We start from the raw sequence: 19,356 nt of genomic DNA, 5'->3' as shown, positions 1-19,356 counted from the left end.
ACCAGCCCTCCCTGCTTGTCCAGTATGATTCAGCAGACTTTTAAAGCTCAAAGCTCCAAGTCCCACTGGTTTTACAAACTCACAGAATTTAGCCCTTCTGGGTTTCAAAGCCAAATTTATGAGGATTAGTCTTCCCTGTGTGAGCTCCCTGGTGCAAGGGCCCCTTTCCTTGCCCACTCCATGCCTGCAGCTCCCTCCTTCCCACGGACAGCCTCCTTCACCTTTCTGAGTTTCCTAACTTTTCAGATGCAGTTTCTTCTCTACATTTAGTTGTGGAGTTTGTTCTGCCAGTCTTCAGATCACTCTCCAGTTTATTGACTTGAATATGGATGATATCTAGTTGTAAATGTGAGATGGGGTGAGCAGAGGGCTCTCCTACTCTGTTATCTTCCCCAGAACTTTTTTTCTCTCTTTTCCAACCTCACAAATTAGACACAATTATTTTATTTTATACTCCACTGCTTAGGTTTACCTACATGCTTAACTTTTTTTGTACTTGCCATTATATCTAGTATCTCAGACCTACAGATGATTTTTCTTCTTGAGTTACATCCTTTAGATGTACCTTTTAATAAGGGTCAGTTTGCAGAAGACTTCAGCTTACAGTATATTTATTTCTTACTCCTCCTCAACCACACGTTCTCAGAATTTTCATGTTATCATTCCTGTGTTTTCTGGATGCTGCTGTTGCTGTTGAAAAATCAGATGTTTTTCCACTTATCTTCCCTTCTAAGTAATCTTCCTCTGTCTTTGTCTACTTCTAAGAACTTATTATTTTTATTATGCTGTTTTATTTTGTGATATGTAAGTGTGGTTTTGTTTTCATTTATTCTGCTTGGTTTTTGTTTGGCTCCCTAAATATTAAAATCACTGTCTTTCAGCATTCTGAAAAAAAAAATCTCTGCCATGATCTCTTCAAATGCTTTCTGCCTTCCATTCTTCTCTTTCTTCTTTCACTCAGTTTCATTTTTTGCCTTGTTTATTTTTCATATTTGCCATTTCTGTCTCTTACTGGTCTTCTTCCCCCCCCCCTTTGATTTCTCTTTTAGATTATTGGTTATCTTTTTATTAAGTTTCTGATTTTAGTAAATATTATTTTTAACTTTTAGAATGTCTACTTGTTATTTTCCAAGTCAGCTTAGTCAATTTTGAAAATTTTTGCTTCCTTTAATCTTCTCTATACATGTAGAAGTAAAACCTTATTTTATGTTCGATATATCTTAATTATAGTACTACCGTCTTTGAGGTTCTGAATATGTATTTTGTTGTTTTTCTGACTCCTTGATTGCTTGTTTTCTTATGTTTAATGACTGTTCTGATTTTGAAATCATTTTTCTTGGTATTTTATTGTAAGAATACTTTGAAACCTGAGTTTAAATTGCAGTCTTTAAAAAATGCTTGATACTTGATTTTACCAGGTGTTTTAGAGCTCTACCAACCTGAGACCACTTTATTCTAAACTTTTGCTTTTCATTTTTTGGGGGGAGTGTTCTGGAGCCTAGAGCCACACAGGGCCAAGATCATGACACAGATGTGGTCTTATCGTATTTCTTTCTCTTTCTTTCTCTTTATAGGGAAATTTTATTTATTTATTATTTAACTTTTTTAAATGTTTATTTATTTTAGAGAGAGAGAGAGAGAGAGAGTGAGTGAGTGGGGGGAGGAGCGAGAGAGAGGGAGACACAGAATCCAAAGCAGGCTCCAGGCTCTGAGTTATCAGCACAAAGCCTGACAGGAGGGCTTGAACACATGAACTGTAAGATCATGACTTGAGCCTTAGTCAGATACTCAACTGAGTGAGCCACACAGGTACCCCATTTATAGGGAAATTTTAAATCCTCGTTTATACTCTAAGGATATCCTACTTCTAGTACTCAGGTTTTTGGAGGGAGGTTCTCAACTCTGACATTCTTTCATTCTCTGGCTTCAGTTGTGTCTTCCAACTGCAAGGCATGTAGCTCATTAGAATCCAGACTCTAGGTTGTCAGGAATTTCTATGCTATCCTCAAGATAAAGATGGGCTCCAGATCTAATACAATAGTAAATTCAACATTTCTTGTTATTTTTGACCAGAAAGAATTTCTATTAATTTCCCAACAACTCAGCCATGTATTTAAAATATCTTATTTTTTGTTTTTAGAATTTATTAGAGTATTATGTTGTGATTTGTTATTATGAACATAGCTCTAGAAACAACGGTCCTATTATATCTTTTTTTTTAATATGAAATTTGTTGTCATATTGGTTTCCATACAACACCCAGTACTCATCCCAACAGGTGCCCTCCTCAGTACCCATCACCCACCCTTCCCTCCCTCACACCCCCCATCAACCCTCAGTTTGTTCTCAGTTTTTAAGTCCCTTATGTTTTGGCTCCCTCCCTCTCTAACCTCTTTTTTTTTTTTTCTTTCCCCTCCCCCATGGTCTTCTGTTAAGTTTCTCAGGATCCACATAAGAGTGAAAATATATGGTATCTGTCTTTCTCTGTATGACTTATTTCACTTAGCATAACACTCTCCAGTTCCATCCACATTGCTACAAAAGGCCATATTTCATTCTTTCTCATTGCCAGGTAGTATTCCATTGTGTATATAAACCACAATTTCTTTATCCATTCATCAGTTGATGGACATTTAGGCTCTTTCCATAATTTGGCTATTGTTGAAAGTGCTGCTGTAAACATTGGGGTACAAATGCCCCTATGCATCAACACTCCTGTATCTCTTAGGTAAATTCCTAGCAGTGCTATTGCTGGGTCATAGGGTAGATCTATTTTTAATTTTTTGAGGAACCTCCACACTGTTTTCCAGAGCAGCTGCACCGGTTTGCATTCCCACCAACAGTGCAAGAGGGTTCCCATTTCTCCACATCCTCTCCAGCATCTATAGTCTCCTGATTTGTTCATTTTGGCCACTCTGACTGGCGTGAGGTGATATCTGAGTGTGGTTTTGATTTGTATTTCCCTGACAAGGAGCAACATTGAGCATCTTTTCGTGTGCCTGTTGGCCATCTGGATGTCTTCTTTAGAGAAGTGTCTATTCATGTTTTCTGCCCATATCTGCACTGGATTATTTGTCTTTCGGGTATGGAGTTTGGTGAATTCTTTATGGATTTTGGATACTAGCCCTTTGTTTGATATGTCATTCCCATTCTGTTGGTTGCCTTTTAGTTTTGTTGATTGTTTCCTTTGCAGTGCAGAAGGTTTTCATCTTCATGAAGTCCCAATAGTTCATTTTCGCTTTTAATTCCCTTGCCTTTGGGTATGTGTCAAGTAAGAAATTGCTGCGGCTGAGGTCGGAGAGGTCTTTTCCTGCTTTCTCCTCTAGGGTATGATGGTTTCCTGTCTCACATTCAGGTCCTTTATCCATTTTGAGTTTAATTTGTGAATGGTGTACAAAAGTGGTCTAGTTTCATCCTTCTGCATGTTGCTGTCCAGCTCTCCCAGCACCATTTGTTAAAGAGACTGTCTTTTTTCCTTGGATGCTCTTTCCTGCTTTGTCAAAGATTAGTTGGCCAAACTTTTGTGGGTCCAATTCTGGAGTCTCTATTCTATTCCATTGGTCCATGTCTGTTTTGTGCCATTACCATGCTGTCTTGATGGTTACAGCTTTGTAGTAGAGGCTAAAGTCTGGGATTGTTATGCCTCCTGCTTTGGTCTTCTTCTTCAATATTACATTGGCTATTTGGGGTCTTTTGTGCTTCCATACAAATTTTAGGATTGCTTGTTATAGCTTTAAGAAGAATGCTGGTGCAATTTTGATTGGGATTGCATTGAAGGTGTAGATAACTTTGGGTAGTATTGACATTTTAACAATATTTGTTCTTCCAATCCATGAGCATGGGATATTTTTCCATTTCTTTATATCTTCTTCAATTTCCTTCATAAGCTTTCTATAGTTTTCAGCATACAGATCTTTTACATCTTTGGTTAGGTTTATTCCTAGGTATTTTATGCTTCTTGGTGCAATTGTGAATGGGATCACTTTCTTTATTAATCTTTCTGTTGCTTCATTATAGTGGGTAAGAATGCAACTGATTTCTGTACATTAATTTTGTATCCTGTAACTTTGCTGAATTCATGTATCAGTTCTAGCAGACTTTTGGTGGAGTCTGTCGGATTTTCCATGTATAATATCATGTCATCTGCAAAAAGCGAAAGCTTGACTTCATCTTTGCCAATTTTGATGCCTTTGATTTCCTTTTGTTGTCTGATTGCTGATGCTAGAACTTCCAACACTATGTTAAACGATAGCGGTGAGAGTGGACATCCCTGTCCTGTTCCCGATCTCAGGGGGAAAGCTCTTAGGTTTTCCCCATTGAGGATGATATTACCTGTTGGCTTTACATAAATGGTTTCTATAATGTTTAAGTATGTTCCTTCTATCCCGACGTTCTCGAGGGTTTTTATTAAGAAAGGATGCTGAATTTTGTCAAATGCTTTTTCTGCATCGATTGACAGGACCATATGGTTCTTATCTTTTCTTTTATAAATGTGATGTATCACGTTGATTGATTTGCGAATGTGGAACCAGCCCTGCAGCCCAGGAATGAATCCCACTTGATCATGGTGAATAATTCTTCTTATATGCTGTTGAATTCAATTTTGTAGTATCTTGTTGAGAATTTTTGCGTCCATAGTCATCAGGGATATTGGCCTGTAGTTCTCTTTTTTTGCTGGGTCTCTGGTTTAGGAATCAAAGTAATGCTGGCTTCATAGAATGAGTCTGGAAGTTTTCCTTCCCTTTCTATTTTTTGGAACAGCTTGAGAAGGATAGGTATTATCTCTGCTTTAAACGTCTGGTAGAACTCCCCTGGGAAGCCATCTGGTCCTGGACTCTTATTTGTTGGGAGATTTTTGATAACTGATTCCATTTCTTTGCTGCTTATGGGTCTGTTCAAGTTTTCTATTTCTTCCTGTTTGAGTTTTGGAAGTGTGTGGGTGCTTAGGAATTTGTCCATTTCTTCCAGGTTGTCCAGTTTGTTGGCATATAATTTTTCTTAGTATTCCCTGATAATTGCTTATATTTCTGAGGGATTGGTTGTAATAATTCCATTTTCATTCATGATTTTATCTATTTGGGTCATCTCCCTTTTCTTTTTGAGAAGCTTGGCTAGAGGTTTATCAATTTTGTTTATCTTTTCAAAAAGCCAACTCTTGGTTTCATTGATTTGCTCTACAGTTTTTTTTTTAGATTCTATATTGTTTATTTCTGCTCTGATCTATTTCTGCTTTTAGATTCTATATTGTTTATTTCTCTTCTTCTGCTGGGTTTAGGGTGTCCTTGCTGTTCTGCTTCTATTTCCTTTAGGTGTGCTGTTAGATTTTGTATTGGGGATTTTTCTTGTTTCTTGAGATAGGCCTGGATTGCCATGTATTTTCCTCTCAGGACTGCCTTCACTGCATCCCAAAGCGTTTGGATTGTTGTATTTTCATTTTCGTTTGTTTCCATATATTTTTAAATTCTTCTTTAATTGCCTGGTTGACCCATCCATTCTTTAGTAGAATGTTCTTTAACCTCCATGTTTTTGGAGGTTTTCCAGACTTTTTCCTGTGGTTGATTTCAAGTTTCATAGCATTGTGGTCTGAAAGTGTGCATGGTATGATCTCAATTCTTGTATACTTATGAAGGGCTGTTTTGTGACCCAGTATGTGATCTATCTTGGAGAATGTTCCATGTGCATTTGAGAAGAAAGTATAGTCTGTTGCTTTGGGATGCAGAGTTCTAAATATATCTTTCAAGTCCATCTGATCTAATGTATCATTCAGGGCCCTTGATTCTTTATTGATCCTGTGTCTAGATGATCTATCCATTGTTGTAAGTGGAGTATTAAAGTCCCCTGCAATTACCACATTCTTATCAATAATGTTGCTTATGTTTGTGGTTAATTGTTTTGTATATTTGGGGGCTCCCATATTCGGCACATAGACATTTGTAATTGTTAGCTCTTCTGATGGATAGTCCCTGTAATTATTATAAAATTCCCTTCTTCATCTCTTGTTACAGTCTTTAATTTGAAGTCTAGTTTGTCTGATATAAGTATGGCTACTACAGCTTTCTTTTGACTTTGAGTAGCATGATAGATAGTTCTCCATCCCCTCACTTTCAATCTGAAGGTGTCCTCAGGTCTAAAATGAGTCTCGTGTAGACAGCAAATAGATGGGTCTTGCTTTTTTTATCTATTCTGATACCCTATTTCCTTTGGTTGGAGCATTTAGTCCATTTACATTCAGTGTTATTATTGAAGGATATGGGTTCAGAGTCATTGTGATGTTTGTAGGTTTCATGCTTGTAGTGATGTCTCTGGTACTTTGTGGTCCTTGCAACATTTCACCCACAGAATCCCCCTTAGGACCTCTTTTAGGGCTGGTTTAACGGTTATTAATTCCTGAAGTTTTTGTGTGTTTGGGAAGACCTTTATCTGTCCTTCTATTCTGAATGACAGACTTGCTGGATAAACGGTTCTTGGCTACATATTTTTTTTTTGTTCATCACATTGAAGTATTCCTGCCATTCCTTTCTGGCCTGCCAAGTTTCAGTAGATAGGTCTGCACTAGTCTTAAGGGTCTCCCTTTGTAGGTTAGAACCTGTTTATCTCTAGCTGCTTTCAGAATTTTCTCTTTATCCTTGCATTTTGCCAGTTTCAGTATGATGATATGTCGTGCAGAAGATCAATGCAAGTTACATCTGAAGGTAGTTCTCTGTGCCTCTTGGATTTCAATTCCATTTTCCTTCCCCAGATCAGGGAAATTCTCAGCTATGATTTGTTCAAGTACGCCTTCAGTCCCTCTCTCTCTCTCTTCCTCTTCAGGAATTTCTATTATATGGATATTGTTCCATTTGATTGCATCACTTAGTTCTCTAATTCTCCCCCCATACTCTTGGATTTTTTTATCTCTTTTTTTCTCATCTTCCTCTTTTTCCATAATTTTATCTTCTAATTCACCTGTTCTCTCCTCTGCCTCTTCAATCCGTGCTGTGGTCGCCTCCATTTTATTTGGACCTCATTTATAGCATTTTTTAGCTCCTCATGACTATTTCTTAGTCCCTTGATCTCTGTCACAATAGATTCTCTATACTTTTTTCAAGCCCAGCAATTAATTTATGACTATTATTCTAAATTTTTGTTCCATTATATTACTTAAATCGTTTTTGATCAGTTCGTTAGCTGTCGCTACTTCCTCCAGTTTCTTTTGAGGAGAATTCTTCCGTTTCATCATTTTGGGTATTCCCTGGGGTGGTGCAGAACTGCAGGGCACTTCCCCTGTGCTGTCTGAAGTAACTTGTGTTGGTGGGCGGGGCCGCATTCACACCCGATGTCTGTCCCCAGCCCACCACTGGGACTGCAGCCAGACTGGTGTGTACCTTATCTTCCCCTCACCCAGGGCAGGACTCACTGTGGAGTTGTGTGGCCCTTGTCTTGGCCATTTGCACACTTCCAGACTTGTGGTGCAGCTTTGATGGGATCTGGTGTATTAGCCAGGGTGGATCTGCAAGGTGCACAGGGATGGGAGGGGTAGGCTTAGCTTGCTTTGCTGCAGGTGGTCCCCTGCAGCAGCGGCCCTGGAGCACCAAGAGAGAGGCAGACCCATCAGAGGGGTGGATCCACGGAAGCACAGCATTGGGTGTTTGCACCGTGCAAGCAAGTTTGGTGACAGGAACTGGTTCCCTTTGGGATTTTGCTGGGGGGTGGGGAGAGGGAGATGGTGATTGCCAGTGCCTTTGTTGCCCTGCCAAGCTGAACTCTTTCTTCCAGGGCTCAACACCTCTCCCTCCCGGCGTCCTCTCACCCTCCCTGCTCTCTGAGCAGAGCTGTTGACCTTTAACATTCCAGATGTTAAGTCCTGCTGGCTGTCAGAACTCACGGAGTCCGGCCCCTCAGCTTTTGCAAGCCAGACTTTGGGGGTTCTGACTTGCCAGGCAGGCTGCCCCTTCCGCCCTGGCTCACTCCTGACAGTTCGTGTAGTGTGCACCACCTCACCACCCTTCCTACCCTCTTCCATGGGCCTCTTGTCTACGCTTGGCTCTGGAGAGTCTGTTCTGCTAGTCTTCTGGTGGTTTTCTGGGTCTATATCTTTTACAAATATATTTCAACCCTCAGAGGGACTTATATTGTAATGTAAACTTCTCCATCCAGCTCCCTCCTCTCATTAGTCTTTTTATTGTCTTTCATGTTATACTTCAATTCCTGCATTTAGAAGAATAAATTCCTATAGTTTTGATTTCTCTTGGAGATTGAAGAAACTTTATATAGTGACTGGTAAAGAAACAACCTGTGTGTTGGTGAGCTAAAGACCTTCTTCAGTCTTCCCTAATCTGAAAGTTGAATGGCTTTTTGAGGTCATCGCCATTATTGAGTGGCCAGCATTACCTTTGGAATCCCTCTATTTTTCTTAAGAACCGTGAAGAAAATGCTACACCTAAGAACATCTTCCAAAATGGATGCTGCTCTTGCTGCATGAGGAGATTTTGAATATCCATGGGTTTCCTGGGCATATCACAGCTTCCTAGGGGCAGTTAGATGGCTTGAAAATCCTCCTGTGGTTTTTATGTGTTTGGGGAAGCTCTAAAATTTAATAATGCAAAGATACTGACTTGTGAAAAATCCCAGAATGATGTGTTTGGTGCCTTCTGGTTCTGCATGTGTGCAAGCTATTGACATTCCTCCCTTTAAATTGCTTCTCATACAAGAAGCAGTAGCAATATAAAGGAGGAAGCTTACTGCTATTTCACAGAAGGTGCTAGTGACATGACTGACTTCTGCTGGGGAAACACAAGTGTTAATAGTCAAGCCTGGCAGGAAAAGATTTTCAGTTTATTTCACATGTTTTAATGTGTAATTGTAATTTTATATGTATATGCTATTAATGATTTTATCTTCACAATTACCTACTATTAAACAAACCTTTAACTTTACCTTTAATGGTGTGTTTATATATACTTCTGGTAGGGTCATATAACTGTTTAGAACTATGAAAATTCCTTGCTATTTAGAAAATACCCTTTAACCACATTTGGGGTAAGTATTGGAGGTGTAATATGCCAATAATAGATTACCTTTTTATAGTAAAAATATTCTAGAATTCCACACTAATACTAGTAATATAGAAATATGTCTTAGGAGGGGTGCCTGGGTGGCTCAGTCAGTTAAGCAACTGACTTCAGCTTGTGTCATGATCTCATGGTTTGTGGGTTTGAGCCCTGCATCAGGCTCTGTGCTGACAGCTCAGAGCCTGGAGCCTGCTTGTATTCTGTGTCTCCCCCTCTCTCTCTGCCCCTCCCCTGCTCATGTTCTGTCTGTCTCTTTTAAAAATAAATAAAAACATTAAAAAAAGGAATATGTCTTAGAGTTAATATGCAAAATGAAAGATTTTCTTCCATATTTCATCTGTGGTTAATCAAAAATTTAATCATTATAGTATGAGAGAAATTCGCAGAATTGTCCAAAGGAAAAAAAAAATCCAGATGAAATTTGGAAAGAAAAGAAGAATTGATGGATTAGACAGCTGCTTCTAAAAAGAAGCTGGAGGTGCAATAATATTGTGTAAATTATCAGAATTAATCTTGGTACCAGTTAAATTGTAGGATGTGAGAAAATATGTGGGGGAATGGAGTCTGAGAAGTGGTTTGGAATAAATAACACACAGGTTGTTAAAAGTTTTAAAAATTTTGACATGAGGGTTTAATAAATGACTTACATCTTATATCAAGTATTTAGAATGTAGGGTGCCTGAGTGGCTCAGTTGGTTAAGCATCTGACCTCGGCTCAGGTCATGATCTTGGTGGTTCCTGAGTTTGAGCCCTGCTTCAGGCTCCGCACTTGGGATTCTCTTTCTTTCTCCCTCTCTCTCTGCCCCTTGCTCACTTGTGCCTTGTCTCTCTCAAAAATAAAATTAAAAAAAAAAATTTAGAATGTGTCACTCCAAATGCATGATCATCTAGAGACAAAGAGCTTGAAATAGTTTAAAGAAGCAGGTCATACCTGTGGAAAAGGAAAGATTTTGATAAAGAATGGAGTTGAAACATTAAGACAGAATGGACTTGAGATTTGAATATATCTATATGTAGAACACTAATACTTATCAAAAGTCCACAGGACCTCTTAAATAGGACTGCTGCTGATTTTGCAAAATGGAGACTACCCCCCTCAAATCGGAAAAGATCCAAAACAGAAACCAGTTTTTGATAGCAAGAGATAGGATAGGAAGAGAGAGGCACAATGGAGGTTGTTAAGGCCATACAGTTGCAAGAGGGTAACTGGAAAAAAAATCAGAGACTATCTTAGTACTGAAAATCCTCAAGAATGTTTGTCTGAGACTGTTTTACTTAGCAGCCTTCAAACTTGACACCCTTCATCATGGAGAGCATGCCAATTCAGTTTGTCTGGCCAAGAAGGAAGCAGTTAAAAAAAAATCAAGTTGGCAAGCGTAAATAGTAGTATCACATACGGACAGTGTGTTCTTAGCCAAGCACATTGTTTTGTGCAAAGTATGGAATATATTGGTTAAAATTAATTTTTGTAGTCATTAGTATTTTTGTAGCCATGAATATATGTCATGGAACATCTTGAGGGCAACATTTGAAATATGTAGGTCCTGCTTCACGTTTTATGATGACCTACATGTTGCTCATAATTTTTTTAAAATTACAGTATTATTCTTGAAGATGATGTCCTACTTTGAAAATGAAAACATCATCAGGGAATTCTAAAAGTTACAAATAGTTGAGAGAGGTTACAAACTAATTTTCAAGGTGATTGTTGCATTTTAACGTAATGTTAGAAGAAAAGTTAATCTTTGATCTTAAAAAATGATTGGCATCAAATACAAAATTAACATATATAAGTCAGATGCATCTGAGAGAGTAATATGACACAGAATGAGTGTAACTTTAAAAGGGAGACTTATAATTTGTTTAAAATATTTAAAACAATCATTCTTATGTCCTAATATTGAGGGGTGTTTGCAATGCAAACACAACTTACTTTCACTTGTCTTTATGTTTTTCCTTTATAGTTTTAGAGATTTTATATCTCTAAAACTTCTTTGGCTTTAGTTGTCAAATAGTGGTTAAGGACATATTTGAAACTTAAGAAGCAGAACTAAAATGAGCATTTCCTTGTGGTATCATGAGCATACCATATAACAATAGCCAAGACATTTTATGTTCCTGACTTCTTATAGAGTCTGAGGGAGAAGACAAAACCAACAATCCAAAATCCATTAATTCATTTATCAAGATTTCCTCAAATTCCTCTTATCTGAGACCACTTTTTTCCCAAAGATATTTTGTGCAAAATAATTGTCATGGCAGATTATAAAGTAGATATGCAATTCATCAATGCCTCTAGGCATAAGTTTAACCTTTGGATCACACAGAATGACCAGGGAGGGAATGGCCCAGTTATTCTTAAGTCTTATAGAATTATCTTCCTGGTTGTTCTTTCCAATGTTGACAGATAATTGAAGAATTGTCTTTAAAAAATCCACATTAAACACTCTCATGTAATTGTTGAAGAAATGCTGTTGAAACTAATCATCACAACATACTACACTTCTTTTGAAGAACTCATGGAAGAAATTTTTCACAGAAGTTAAATTTGCTTCTCTTATAGACATTGCGAATGTCAGAACTACCATGTTTTCTTCATTACTTTGTGTATTCGTTGTTTGCCAGGCCTGCCATAATAAAATACCACAGAGTGGGTAGCTTATATAATGGAAGTTAATTTTCTCACATTTCTGGAGACTAGAAGTCTAAGATCAAGATGCTGGCAGAGTTGATTTCTCCTGAGTCTTCTCTCCTTTGCTTACAGATGGCTGCTTCTTGGTGTTTCTCTGTGCACACGTGTCCCTGGCCATCTATTCCTCTTCTTATAAGGCCAACAGTTCTATTGGATTAGGGCTTCACCCTTATGACCACATTTAACCTTAATTACCCCTGAAAGACCTTATTTCCAAATATTGTCACATTGCGAATTAGGACTTCAATATATGAATTTTGGTGGAACATAACTCAGTTCATACATTTTGATAGCTAGGAAATGGAGAACAAAATCTGTGTGACAAAAATATCAGAAAATATTTGATACTATCTTTCTATCTATATTTTCCCTTTAATCTGGCTTTGTTATTTTCCTTTTTCATATGTACTATATTTTTTGTAAGCTATCTTGAATCTCTTTTATAAGACAGGGAACACATAAATAAATAAATAAATAAATAAATAAATAAATTCTCATCTGTAATAGATTTGTATGGATATTTTTTTCACTGAAATGATTGGTAGGAACTGTATTCCTGGGTGCCAAAAGATGCTGGAGGAAGTACAATGATCATACTCCTCTGAGTATTGTCAAACAGAAAAGTACTTAGGCTGCAAAGCAGACCAAAAGTTTCTTTGAGGTCTTTAGGAATTCCAGTCCAGGAGACACAGATTCAGGAGGAACCTGAGGGAGGAGAAAGAGTATATAAAGGCAAAACCCTCAGGCTTCTATAAGTTGTTTTGAAAGAATTATGACTGGTGTAGGTAAAAATAATTAACTTTAGTCTATTTAGGGTATGTTACTATGCTAGTTGTTAGGTTGGAATTCAGTGATATAAGCTTCATTCTGAGACCTGCAACACGATGTAGCCATTTGTGCCCAGCACAGTCTAAAAGTTTATGTTCCATCCACTTGTAGTTGTTCATTTCCCCGGTGGTCTCCTGGATCCTGACATTCTAGGGCCTTTGACATTCCTGACTCCATCTTGGATGTTTCAGTTCATAGTATACTTACAAATTTACATCAGTGTTTAGGTTTGTGATATAGATTAGAATGGAATGGTTCCTTCTCCCTTTGATAATAGAACATTAGTGAAATTAGAATTTTACATTGAAGTTGTTTTCCTACTTATGTCAACTCTTCTTTCTCTATTCTAGAAAACCTTACTGAAGAAAGAGCAACAGCCTATCCAACCAGAACCAAAGCCACCCAGGTATATCTTTATGTGATAGCAGAAAAGTATAAATTAATGTGCTTGTTTTGGTTTTATCCTTACTTAGGTATCTACGTTTAAAGAAGTGCATGTGACTGAAAGCTTGAGTTTTTAACGTATATGTTTTAGTGCTTCCATTTAATTTGACTAAGGCAAGGAGAAAAAAAATCTTTTTTTTTTTTGAGTATATTAATGAGCATTCAGTAGACCAGGCTGAAGCTTACTATGTAGTAGCTGAGAAAATCAGTGTAAACAATAGTATATAATGTTTCATCTATTTTGTTTATTAGAAACAGGGTACTATAATTCACTATGGTAAAAGCATGTCTTTCAATGACTCAGAGAGAGTGTTAAGATTTCTTTGCTGTTATATGTATCAAATTTGTTAACAAACTTGTGAAAAACTATTGATTTTATGAGATAGATTGGACAGTGTGAGGGAAAGAATGGATTGTGGAAAGGTAACAGTGAACGTTCTCAGAAAGGGAAGTTTCACACTTGTGCTTTCTTATTTACTGGTAATACATTCATTCATTAACCCACCAAATATTATCTAGGACTAATGAGGTGCAAAGCACTGTGCCAGGCCATCCAGATGCATATAGTAAAGGGGTACACCTTGGAGACTGAAGTTTGTCAGAAGCTACCAGTTTGGAACTCTAAGCCCCCAGTAAATACAAGTTTATTGAAATATATTATTCAGGCTACCTTCTTCTACTTTATATCCTTCTTCATTCCTCTTCTCATTTGCTCAAAATATGTGGCTCTACAAGGTCCATAATTCCTCCTCCATAATTCCAAAATTCAGAAAGCTCCAGAAACTGAAAGTTGATGTCACTTAAGGTGGTACTAAAATTACTTGGTGTCAAAAACCTGACCTCAAGTGATAAGTGATTATGATTATTCGGTTTTTACTTTTCCTATTTTATGTGGATATTCACATTTTGCCTACATATTAACATTAATTACATTAGCTAATTAATATTGATGTGTTTTGTATCAGGACACTGCCTCAGACCCTGCTTGAGTGTTACATAATATATTGTAAATATACTATATTAATTTCCTAAAATTAAAAAAAAATATGATTTCCAAAATATATATGACTCTAAGTTTCAAGTACTATGGAATTGCACTTATGGAAAATCTAGGCCAAATATGGCTATGAAAAATGCAATGCAATTATTTAAATATTCAGTAAACAGGGGTGCCTGGGTGGCTCAGTCAGATGAATGTCTGACTTCAGCTTAGGTCATGATCTCACAGCTTGTGAGTACAAGCCCTGCGTCAAGCTCTGTGCTGACAGCTCGGAGCCTGGAGCCTGCTTCAGATTCTGTGCCTCCCTCTCTCTCTGCCCCAACCCACTCACATTCTGTCTCTGTCTCTCTCAAAAATAAATAAACATTAAAAAATTTTTTAAATACTCAGTTAACAGCTGTCCAGTTTAAGATTGGATATTACTGGAGACCTAGTCTTATAATAAGTTTAGCCATAGCACTCAGTCTGGACTTATTATGTACTTGACTTTGTACTTTCATATAACTCCTGTTAAGAACACAATGAAGTAAGTATTTTTGTTATCACCATTTTATGGATGAGAAAAGTGAGGTTGAATATCTCATTTAGGGTCATCCAGCTAGTTGGCAATGGAGCTAGATTCAAACCTAGGTTCTTTAATTATAGACACATAGCTATGATACTATAAATTGTGCCAGAATGATCTCTGACTAAAATTTCAACCTCTGTTAAGGCAAGGATTGTTGATTCTGTTTGCACTTTTATTTAAAGCTCCTCACATAATCTCTGGAATATAGCTGAACCCAGTAAATACAATTGCATAAGTGAACAATGTCCAGAGGCAAAGGAAAAACAGATTTGTATTTTGTTTTTTTGAGAAAATTTTCTTTCAGTCTTTTATAGTTTATTCATTTAACAACAAATATTAAACACTTGCTGTTTTATGTGCTAAAGACAGCGTGAACAAGATAGACTCTTTACATCGATTTAACTTAAAGCCTAGGCATACTTTTCATTGCTGTTCACAATGGAAGTAGTTAAAAATTGGAGTTTAAGTCCCATTGAGTGATGGGGAGTTAGTGAGCACCTCATTCTTTCCATAGAAATCTTAGAAGGCAAAAACCTAAGGAGTGGAAACTGTGTCTTAGGACTAAAGGATTCACCTAAGTACTAAGGACAAAACAAATTGATTTGCCCTAATGAAAGTGTAAAATTAAGCCTTGACAAGTTCAAGATGATAAACTAGTAATTTGGCCACCAAATAGAATGAAAAAAACAAACCCAACATTCTGCCAAGGACAGTAACAGAATTCAGAATCTGTATAATGTAAAATGTTTAGTATACAACAAATAAAATACTAGACATGAAGAAACAGGAAAATCTGATTTACATCAAAGAAAAAGATATCCCAGATTTTGGAATTAATGGGCAAAGAGCTTTAAAGTAGCTATTGTTAATGTTCAAGAACTTAAAGGAAAAGATGTTCATAATAATAGAGAATGCCAGCGGGGAGAGGGCCAACATGGCGGAGAAGTAGAGGGATCCATACGTCCAGCGTCTCTCAAACAAGGAAATGTAGAAGCCAAAGGACTTTGAACACCAGAGCCTGGGAGGAAAAGAGACTGAATCTACTAGAAAGAAAATGGGAAAGCTGGAAAAAAAATAGGTGGGTAACTACCAACTGGGGGAGATAAAAAAAAAAGTCTGCATGGTCACGGAGGGGAGGGACTCCCTTCTGCAGATGGACAAAAGGAAGAGAAAGAGTGGCTAGGGGAGTGCAGGACCATAGCTGGACAGGAGAAAGACCGCAGACTGAGACTGAGAGGGATCCGGTCTCTAACTGTGGGGCTTTCTTCAGACAGGGGCTGACTCCCTGTTCCCACACCTGGGGAGGAGGGGAGCCAGGCCTGGGTGTGGTGGTAGGTCATAGGCTCAGTATGCAGCTGGAGAAAGTGGTTCCCTCCCTGGAGGGCTGCGCGATAGTACAAAACCTGCCTGCATCTGCCACGCCTGGGCACAGTGGCTGGGCGGAGGGCACAGTCTGCAGGAGTATAAGGCGGCCGTTTGCCTGGAGTGCTGTGGGAAAAGACAAAGCCTGCCTGTGTGCGCCACCCTGGGGGCTTGCGGTGAGGGCAGCAGCTCTCAGTCTGCAATAGGAGAAGTCGGTCCTCCCTGAAATGCGGTGGCACAGACAAAGCCAGCTGGGACCACATATCGCTGCACAGAGAGGTGCTTCCCCAGTGCCAGAGCACACAGAGTGGGACTTTGAATCCTAGCCAAACGCAGGGTCAGGGGAGTTGGTGGAGTGAGAAGGAGCTCCCTGTCTGCACCCACAACACATTGAGGAAGACTCAAATGGAGTCCACTGAGTCTGGCTCCATGGAGAAGAGACTGGGGGAATCACCATCCCCCCCCCCACCCCACCACCACCACCACCACCGAAGTGGGGCCTCAGAGGGATCACTCCCCGGGCCCATAGTGGAGGTGGGTTCAGATTTCGCCAACACACATGCCCTTGCACTGGGTAACTGTGTATCCACCAGAGCAGCACAGACCCTGCAGATAGCCCCTCCCGACAAGTGATTAGCATTGCCTGGATTAACTCTAGGTCAATTCTGGATATATAGATATATTCTAACCCCCTCTCCCCCATTTCTCCTCCTTATCTCTTCCCTCCCCTAGGCTGGTTACTTTGGTTATTGGTCTATCTAAACAGACATATTTAATCCATTGTCTTCATACATGTTCTACACCTCCTTCTTTACACTCCTTTCTCTCTCTGTGGAATAATCAAGCCATATAGCTTCTCTATCTGGGTAATTTTATCTTCCTTTCGTTTTCCCTTCCTCCTTCTTTATTTTCCTCCCTCTGGATTAAGCCTTTTAGTCTCTCTGGCTAATCATCGTTTATTCTCTCCCCCCACCCCCCTTGTCATTTCTCTCTTTGTATGTGCTCTTCCATAAGCATTACCTCCACCCTCTTCTTTACTTGTAGTCGGTGTTTATGGGTTTTTTGTTTTTAGTCTTTAAGCTTTTGTTTTTGTTTATTTGTTTGTATTTTTTGTTTGTGTGCTTGCGTGTTTTTGTCTCCTGTTTGTCTGTTTTCCTCTACAGGGCTACTCCAAGGAACAAATCAAAGCACACCTGGTGGAGGGTACAAAATATTACTACGAGCAGGGTAATAAAATAACCAAAGTCACAACAGAGAGCAAGTAACAATCCCCGAAAAAAACACCTCTTGAAGGGCCAGGCCCTGGACCATGTATAATCCTACTTTAACATGATAGTGCTTACAGGTGCAGAGCACACAAGCTTTTAAAATGCATAAGGGACAGAAAAGTAGCCAAAATGATGAAACAGAAGAATTCTCCTCAAAAGAAACTCCAGGAAGCAGCGACAGCTAACGAATTGGTCAAAACCGATTTAAGCAATATAATGGGACAAGAATTTAGAGCAATAGTCATAAAATTAATCGCTGGGGTTTAAAAGAGCATAGAGGACAGCAGAGAATCTATTGCTACAGAGATCAAGGGACTAAAAAACAGTCTCCCTGAATTAAAAAATTCTATAAATGAGGTGAAAAGAAAATGTAGGCAGCCATAGCACGGATTGAAGAGGCAGAGGAAGGATAGGTGAATTAGAAGATAAAATTATGGAAATAGAGGAAGATGAGAAAAAGAGAAAAAAATCCAGTAGTATGAGGGGAGAATTAGAGAACTAAGTGATGTAATCAAACAGAATGAATTTCGTATCATATCAATTCCAGAAGAAGAAGAGAGAGAAAGGGGCATAAAGTGTACATGAACAAATTATAGCTGAGAACTTCCCTGATCTGGGGAAGGAAACAGGCATTGAAATCCAAGAGGCACAGAGAACTCCCTTCAGATGTAACTTGCATCGATCTTCTGCACGACATATCATAGTGAAACTGGCAAAATACAAGGATAAAGAGAGAATTCTGAAAGCACCTAGGGATAAACAGGCCCTAACATACAAAGGTAGACATATAAGGGTAGTAGCAGACCTATCTACTAAAACCTGGCGGCCAGAAAGGAATGGCACGAAATCTTCAATGTGATGAACAACAACAACAAAAAAATGCAACCAAGAATCCTGTATCCAGCAAGACTGTCATTCAGAATGGAAGGAGAGATAAAAGTTTTCCCAAGCAAACAAAAACTGAAGGAATTCATCACCACTAAACCAGCCCTACAAGAGATCCTAAGGGGGATTCTGTGAGTGAAATGCTGCAAGGACCACAAAGTACCAGAGACACCACTACAAGCATGAAACCTATAGACATCACAATGATTCTAAACCCATATCTTTCAATAATAACGTTGAATGTAAATTGACTAAATGCTCCAACCAAAAGACATAGGGTATCATAATAGATAAAAAAAACAAGACTTATCTATTTGCTGTCTACAAGAGACTCAGTTTAGACCAGACGACACTTTCAGATTGAAAGTGAGGGGATGGAGAACTATCTATCATGCTACTGGAGGTTAAAAGAAAGCTGGAGTTTTACTTATATCCAACAAACTAGACTTTAAATTAAAGGCTGTAACAAGATATGAAGAAGGACATTTTATAATAATTACAGGGTCTACCCATCAGGAAGAGCTAACAATTATAAATGTCTATGCACCAAATATGGGAACCCCCAAATATATAAAACAATTACAAACATAAGCAACCTTATTGATAAGAATGTGGTAATTGCAAGAAACTTTAACACTCCACTTACAACAATGGATAGATCATCTAGACAGAGAATAAACAGGAAACAAGGGCCCTGAATGATATATTGTATCAGAGGTACTTGACAGATATATTTAGAACTCTGTATCCCAAAACAACAGAATATACTTTCTTCTCGACTGCACATGGAACATTCTCCAAGATAGATCACATACTGGGTCACAAAACAGCCCTTCATAAGTATACAAGAATTGAGATCATATCATGCACACTTTCAGACCACAATGCTATGAAACTTGAAATCAACCACAGGAAAAAGTCTGGAAAACCTCCAAAAGCATGGAGGTTAAAGAACACCCTCCTAAAGAATGAATGGGTCAACCAGGCAATTAGAGAAGAAACTTAAAAATATATGGAAACAAATGAAAATGAAAATACAACAATCCAAATGCTTTGGGATGCAGTGAAGGCAGTCCTGAGAGGAAAATACATTGCAATCCAGGCCTATCTCAAGAAACAAGAAAAATCCCCAATACAAAATCTAACAGCACACCTAAAGGAAATAGAAGCAGAACAGCAAAGACACCCCAAAGCCAGCAGAAGAAGAGAAATAATAAAGATCAGAGCAGAAATAAACAATATAGAATCTAAAAAAAAAA

At 38.4% G+C, this 19,356-nt stretch overlaps 1 protein-coding gene across 11 annotated transcripts in view; it reads left to right on the top strand.

The window, feature by feature from the left end:
• The window catches only part of IQCM (IQ motif containing M), a 649,001-nt gene that overhangs the window by 207,240 nt on the left and 422,405 nt on the right, over positions 1-19,356 (top strand). For all 11 annotated transcript variants that reach the window (XM_049632280.1, XM_049632276.1, XM_049632278.1 and 8 more), the window contains exon 9: positions 12,921-12,976. In XM_049632280.1, coding sequence (XP_049488237.1) covers positions 12,921-12,976 — 56 coding nt within the window. The remainder of the gene's footprint in view (positions 1-12,920; positions 12,977-19,356) is intronic.

Source organism: Panthera uncia, chromosome B1 (assembly GCF_023721935.1).
Source record: "Panthera uncia isolate 11264 chromosome B1, Puncia_PCG_1.0, whole genome shotgun sequence".
Taxonomy (NCBI): domain Eukaryota; kingdom Metazoa; phylum Chordata; class Mammalia; order Carnivora; family Felidae; genus Panthera; species Panthera uncia.
The sequence above is the reverse complement of the archived record's forward strand: the minus strand, read 5'-3'. Positions and strand labels throughout refer to the sequence as shown.